Source organism: Anarhichas minor, unplaced genomic scaffold, assembly GCF_050575085.1.
Source record: "Anarhichas minor isolate MPS153535 unplaced genomic scaffold, ASM5057508v1 ptg000035l, whole genome shotgun sequence".
NCBI classification, from domain to species: Eukaryota; Metazoa; Chordata; class Actinopteri; order Perciformes; family Anarhichadidae; genus Anarhichas; species Anarhichas minor.
In genome coordinates, this window is record NW_027466481.1 from 1,448,464 (window position 1) to 1,456,173 (window position 7,710).

Genomic DNA, 7,710 nt, shown 5'->3' on the forward strand with positions numbered 1-7,710 from the left:
TTTAAGGAAACATTTGCATATGGTTATCACATTGTCATCAACTTCAGGGAGATAATGAAATAATTAAACAAATAATAATAATAATGCAAGAGAAGGTATCTGTGAATATAATGTAACCATCCACGACAGTATATTCTGCAGGAGACATTCAGAGACACAATGTATCCATCTCTTACATTAATAATTATGGTAATAACAGAGATAACAGGGGATAATATAATGAGGTTAACTTGACTGAATAACCTTGACATCTTTACAGAAATCTAAAGATAATCTATATTATATAAATGATTAAATTACTCACCAAACATCAGAGGACACACAAGAAAGACAGTGTCCACATGCATGACTGCAACCCTGCTCTGCCAGCACAGACAGAGGACAGGATGAACAAGGGAGCAAAGAGGGGGAAGTTGGGAGTGTTTCATTGTGCTGCTGGCACTATGACTTCACTTTGATGCCTCTGCTTAGCTCTTAAACTCTTCCAAAATCTTAAATATCTTCAATGTTGTTTACATCCATTCATTACACCGCTGAGCTTATCAGAATCAGAATCAGAAACGATTTTATTGTCAAGTACGTTACACATACAAGGCATTTGACTTGGTGATTGGTACGTGACAATAAACATAGTGCAATAGTGAAATACATACTTTTTGGCTTTATGATAATTTATAAATTTGTAAAAGAATTATGGCTAAAATTGTAATTTTGAAATCTGCAATGGTAGGTTTCCAACTTTACAATTATTGACATGTCAAAAGATTCCAATGCTCATACAAGTGGTGGAAGTAGGAACTGTTTGGAAAGAAAGACCTCAGCAAGTATCTGTGCGACAACACATGACAACGGCTGAGTCACTCTCATGCTGTTGGCCATTTCCTCAAAGGTCTCCAACAACTGAATGTGTTCATTTCTGATTCCTTCTGTCTTCACCAACCGTGCTGACCAAACCTCTTACAGTGTGATAAGAGTGATGGCGATAAAAGTTCCATTGAAAGTTGAATACAACTGATTAATGATTCCCTTTTCTGTCTGACACTGATCTATAGCTGTTTAGTTGGCAATAAATATCCGTCAATGTAAGTAGGTCACCGCAGTTATGCAAGAGGGTGGAAGCAAAGGTGAAAAGCGTCACGCTACAACTTTTGTACTTCAGCAAGAGACTGTTTAGACTGCTGGTCTGTTCATATATAAAAAAAACAATATAAGATATAAGTTTTAGTCAGTGTTATTTTTCAGCATTTCAGATTTTGAAGTCACAGTATGTTACAGAATTGCCGCATTTCTGCAAGATCAAACAAAAGCGATTAATCAGAGGCAGGGAAAAAGACACTTTGAACTATGGACCCTTTGAAAGGTTGCATTACTGTAAATCACGGCACTCCGCCTCCCTGCACCTTAAGACGGAACACAAAAGCTCTCCTGCAAACACTCACGACTGCAATGGCAAAACTAGACGAGAGGGAAAGTGACACAGAACATAACAATACAATATTTCTTTAAGGTAAGCATGGGCATATAATTCCTCACTGAACTGTACTTTTCATAGTTAGTATTCGGAGTGTAAGTTATTGGCTTGACATCTTGTAGTGTATTTGTTTTTTTTCCTTCCGACAGTATTTGCTGAAGTCATGAACTCAGCTCAGCAATTGCTCCGGTCCCAGAGGGACTTGCTGCTGAAGTGGACTCTTGACCACCCAGCACCCTTGCTGCGTTGGCTGCGTGATGCTGAGGTGCTGTCCTCTGCCCACTACCTGTCTCTGCTGGAGAGGTCACCTTCCAATGCCGTGGCCCAGGCTCTAGAGATGGTGTGCGCCACCGAGGAGAGCAGCCTAAAGTTTCTGCAGGTGCTGAAGGAGGTGCAGGATTATTACGGCAGAGATCTGCAGGTGTGGGTGGAGAGACACTGCAGGGACGATCACGTCAGTAAGCCAGCGCCTGCACCCATGAAAGTTGAAGGTAAGGTTGCTTTGATAAACTGGTGATAACTGGCAGAATTTCTATAAACACGTACGTGTAAAATTCAAGAAACTGTGAATAATATTGTTTGCAATGTTTTGCCGTCCAAAATGACAGACTGGAAGAAATCCAGTTGTACTGCTTGTGTTACAGAGGTGTGAGAAGATTATTAACAGGGTACAATCAACTGTGATGTCTTGCCAAGTTGTTTTAGCTGACTCTGGCAATGAAGGAGTGTAAATGTAAAACGAATATTTAGCTCAGCTATGATAAGATTTCTAGGAATTCGCCGGTCCCCCCACTTTGGTCCAGACTGAAACATCTCAACAACTGTGGATGGATAAACATACCCAGTGCCCAGAAGATGATTCCATTTCACTTTGCAATAAGACTTTTGTAATATCTTATATATCAAATGCATAATTTACCATATGAATCCTGTTATATCCACAGAGAAGAAGCCTAAAGGCCCCATTGCTAAACTGTTCAAAGGAAAGAGCAAGGGATTCACCCTGACTACTGAGGTTAAAGGTATGGATTTATTATCTTATCAAAAATGAGACATTAGAATATTATATGTATTATTTCTAATGTATTGTCTTGCTAGTGGTAAAAAATACTGGACTTGACATGTTTAAAAATACATTCAAGTTAAATGATCTTCATTGTGCAGCTAAAGAAGAACTGAAACCCAGCAGGAGTGCAAAACTGGCCAACATCCGAGGTACGTCAATATCTTAGGCGAACTGAAGGAGATGAGTAAAAGTATTGATCTGATAGAAAAACGAAGAGTTTGTTGACAAGACATTTCATCTTCTTGTCCTTCACTGCAGTTCCTATTTCTGCCCATAAAACAACCCTTCTGAAACGCACAGAGCAGTTAAAGTGCTACTCGGAGGGTGAGGGTGCGGCTTCAAACTCAGCTTCTCACATCGAGATCCGCCACACTGACCTTTTTGTGACAGAAGATGACGACTCGGTTGACAGCAGCCAACATGAGTACTTTGACCTGGCGAGCAGACGAGCTCGCATCTATGTCCACCAGGCTTGCCAGCGTATCCGGCCGTGCCATCTGCTGGGGCCCCAAGGAACATCGGGACGGCCCCCCAAACGGGTTAAAGTGAAGGGTATTGCTGGTATTGGAAAGAGCGTAGCAGTACAGAGACTCGTCTATGAGTGGGCGATTGGGAAGAACATGCGTGAATTCACCTGCATTTTTGACCTGCGCTTCAGAGAGCTCAATCTGATTGAAGCACCACTGAGCTTATTGGAGCTGCTTGGAGAACGGTTCCGGTACCTGAAGGCAGCTCTGCCGGATCTTTTCACGTCACCAAGCTCCCTGCTCTTCATCTTAGATGGATTAGATGAGTTCAAATTCACCTTGGACTGGAGCAGTCCCGACAAAAACATCGACGTCCGTTCGAAGGTGCCAGTGTCAGAGCTGATGGTGGCTTTAATCAAGGGAAGCCTTCTCCCAGAGGCATCAGTCATTCTCACGACAAGACCAACCACTGAAGCTCCCAAGCGCTTCTTCCAGAGATGTTGCGTGGTGCTGGGCTTCGAGGAAGACCAGGTGAAGGAATACACCACCAAGTTCTACAAAGACAGAGAAGTTGCTGAAAAAGTCTACAATTACATCTTGAACAATGACAACCTTTTCGTGCTGTCCTTCATCCCTCTTTATTGCTACATCATCTGCACCGCCATGGCTGAGTTCTTCTCTCCAGGATATCAAGATGTTGGTGACTCAAAGTCTCTGGAGCTAAACCCGCCCAGAACAGTCAGCGAGGTTTATTTCTGCTACCTGTTTACAGCAGTCAAGCACCATGCGCTGAGGGGAAGTGCAGAGAGAGGTACCCCGAGATCTGAGGTTCTCTCGCTAGTAAAGCAGCAACTGACAAACCTGGGAAAACTGGCTTATGAAAACCTTCTCCAGAAAAAGATCATGTTCAGCAGAGCAGATTTGGAGAGCTTCGGTGTTACACCTGCTGATCTTCAGAGCACCTTTCTCTGTCACATCCTCCAGCCTCTCAGAGAGGAGACAGTGGAGATGTTTTCTTTCTTCCACTTGACCGTTCAAGAACATCTGGCTGGGCTCTACTGCGCAATCAATCTCTCCAGCCAGGAGGACATAATCCAAGCTCTGGACTTCTGGTGCTTTGGGCTACCGCCGCCATCCTCCACAGCTGCACCCCTGCAAAACACAGACCTCAACACGGACAAGCTGGAGAGCCTCCAGATGTTCACACGCTTCTTCATGGGAATGCTCCGAGCTCGGCTGGCAGGTCAGCTGGATGGCCTTGTTCTTTGCCCCATGGAGCGAGGGGTTGGCATCCCCGCCAGGCTGGGTTTGTGGTTCCAAGACCAGTTTAAGGGTGGAAAGCTCAAGAACCGGCCAGCCCTGAATCTCCTCCACTGCCTGATGGAGTTCCACACGAAGGAAGCCACCAGCATGGCAGCGCCGGAGATCAAGAATCTCAACCTGTTTAAAATGAAGCTGAGTGTTGTGGACTGTGCCGCTATGCACTACGTGCTGCAGTTCTCGCCCCACACGCTGCAGGAGCTCAACTTAGGCTACTCCAACATTGGAAACAGAGGACTAAACAGACTGGGGCCAATCCTACACCGATGTGAATCCCTCTAGTGAGTAACTGACTCGACTATTATTAACCCGTCAAACAGATGACAAACACAAATTGAATTGAATAAGTCTGCGTTTAAATTTTCTGGCTGGCCGATTCCTTTCTGTGTAGAGTTCGTATCGTCTTCTTGTGTCTGCATGCTTGTCAGTCCGTGTGTGATAGACTAACAAGCTGCGTGTACCCGAGCATGCATGACCCTGAGCATAATATGCCTTCGTGAAAAGGGATGAATGGACTGCCAAGAACAACGTTGACCTAATGTTTTTCTACTCTCTTTCAGTTTGAGATACAACTGCCTGGATAAGCAAGCAGCTATTTTAGAATCAGCGGTTCTGAAATCAAATGAGTGCCAAGTTAAGAAGCTCTTGTAAGTCATTACTATCATAATACCACTTTGACAAAAAATCATAATTTGTCAGTATGTCACAATAATTACTATAATCAACCAATCTAGGCTAAGGCCTTGGTTTGAGATACGCTGATCCTTCTGGCTCCAAGCCCTTGCTATGAGTCATTAGACACAATACTATTTATGTATTTAACAGCGACACAATTTTTCTACTTGTGTGTACAGCATGTGTGGCAACAACCTGGGTCCAGAGGGGGTTTTGGAGCTGTGGAACGCTCTGGAGTACAACACCACTGTGGAGGAACTCTATCTGGACATCACCGGCATCACAGAGCGAGGAACAGAAAACATCGTCACATGCCTCAGCAAAAACACCTCTCTGAAGACACTGACGTAAGACTAAAACACATCAACTTCTGCTCAGTGTTGTCAATGTATTAATGTATGGAAACACTGCCATCTAGTGTGAGTTAATGCCTTGAAAGGAACTCTTACCCGGGTATTTTCTCCTTCATCAGCATTGTTGGGAATGACATCGGAGAGGTGGGGAGGAGGAGGCTGAGGGAGCTGGAGCAACGTCGGCCGGACCTCCGAATTATTGCAAACTTTGTGGATGACCTTGGATTACTTCAGGCGTACCTGGACTGGGTGGAGGAGATCCGGGCAGACAGAGACCAGATGGACTCTGTGAAGAATGCCGATGCCCTGCAGTCGGTGCTGAAGGGGCTCCGGGTGGCAGGAGAACAGGTGGAGAAAGGACAGAACGCAGAGAAAGCTAAGGAGCTCCGAGCAAATATTGAAGAGTTGCTGAAGTCTTCCACGAATCTGATTGGAGGAAGACAAGTTATGTAGCAGATTGTGTGTAAGGCTTGGGGGCAGATGCTTTCATATCATCCACCATGAGTCAAATAACAATCTGACTTCAATCTGTAAAAGTGGAATTCATATAAATCCGACTGCTCTGTTTGGGATCCTGCAGAGCTGAACCCTCAACTCAAAAATATACTCAACATTCTTTTATCAGCTTGATTCTTCATGACTATTATGAGAATTGCTTACAAACAATCAATTTTGAACAAATTCAATGTTTCAGATGTCAGCTACGTTCCGTTTGTGGTCTCAGACACACGATTTATACTTAACCACGACATGATTCTTCTCCTCATTCATTGTTTAATATTGTACTAAGAATGCGTGGCAATAATTTGGGTTCAGTGGGGTTCTTTTGGAGCTGGGGACCGATCAGGACTGAAGATAATGACGTATATAGAGAATGTGACGTATCAGTTAGATCGGTGTTGAGAACACTTTGTATGCAGCACTTCACCTCCCAGATCCTAAAGTGTATTGATAGTTTGGTCTTATGTCGTATAAAATAATTTTCAAACAGGGAGGTAGAACCCGCTGGGGTTTAATTGACATCAAACTTAACTAACGTCACTATGTTTGATAACATATTTCCACATTTTGGACACATTCTGACAGACAAATGATGTATGATATGTATTTGTTTTGATGCAAAGCCCTGATATCATTTAAAACATGGTTCCCTAATTACTATAATAATAATTAATTTTGGTCATTTGTGTATTTGAAGGAAATACAATGGTTGATTTGTATATCTTTTGTACATACAGCAGTGGTGTCTGTCGGACAAACAATGAGGAAGTAAATGACAAATTGATTTCAAAACAACCATTACTTGTGACATTGCAAACCTAAGAATGGAATGTTAATGTTGACTCTTATTTTCTCTTTCTCACCTTCAACAGCATTGAACTGCAGACTTTCCTGAATTTTGACTTGTTGTGAACACTGTTGTTTTCATAACTTAGGACCACTACTGCTAGGAGACACATTTTTACCTTATCATATAACTGTGTACCTCTTGTGTTGAAAACTCACCGCTTGCACTTGTGCAACTTCCTCATTTTGAAAATAATTCCTACGAACTCTCTGAAAAGGCAACATCCCCTCTCGGGAACTTGACTTCAACAGAACATCTCTCGTCCATCTGTAAAACAGACCTGGTGAAAACGTAAGTCATTATCATTTCCACAAAGAAACATATGAATAAGTCAAAACTTAAGTTTAAAATAACAAGATTTTTGATGGATTGGTTCAGTTTGGTTCACTCTGCTTTAAATCAACCATCACATATTTTGAAAGAAGAGCAAAATAATTAACAGATGGTCATTGAGAAATGATTATTTTTAAAATGTTAAACTTTTAGAAGGGCATTCAATTATATTTTTTTGAAATAGTTTGACACTGCTCTATAATTATTAGTTAATTAAAAATAATTTTAAATAAAATGAGTAGATACAATTGTTGTCACTGCATGTTTTAGCATATCACTTCCTTTTTCTTTTTCATTATCATCATGTCTCTTCTTTACCATGTTGTGAAATGTGTGTTAAACACTTATTTGGTTTTTGCACATCAGTTAACATTTCTTCATCATTTCCGAAAAAAAAAAAAAAAATGTTTTCATCTTTACAGTACAGAAACAACCAATACTTATTAATGTAATTGTTCTATTTTTGGTTTTATAATTTTCAAAAGTAGTGATCTATTATTTATTTTCTTTATTGTGATGAATTAGTGTCATCTTAATGGAGATTAGAAAAAATATGTAGGTTCAACAAAATGTCCGTCTGAATACTGAAGTCACGTTTGACGTTAGCCTTCAAATAAACACTGCTCTAAAGAAAGATGGCTGGACCTCTGAATTTCCTTCTGATTGCCAGTCTGCTG

General features: G+C 41.7%; 1 protein-coding gene across 1 annotated transcript; it reads left to right on the forward strand.

Annotated features, from left to right (window-relative positions):
• Positions 1-1,634: 1,634 nt before the first annotated feature.
• Positions 1,635-5,805, forward strand: LOC142965637 (NACHT, LRR and PYD domains-containing protein 3-like). Its single transcript, XM_076106674.1, has 7 exons — positions 1,635-1,962; positions 2,416-2,493; positions 2,636-2,686; positions 2,796-4,605; positions 4,885-4,971; positions 5,179-5,346; positions 5,472-5,805. Exons 1-7 carry the CDS (start codon positions 1,635-1,637, stop codon positions 5,803-5,805), a joined length of 2,856 nt encoding a protein of 951 aa, XP_075962789.1.
• Positions 5,806-7,710: the final 1,905 nt, after the last annotated feature.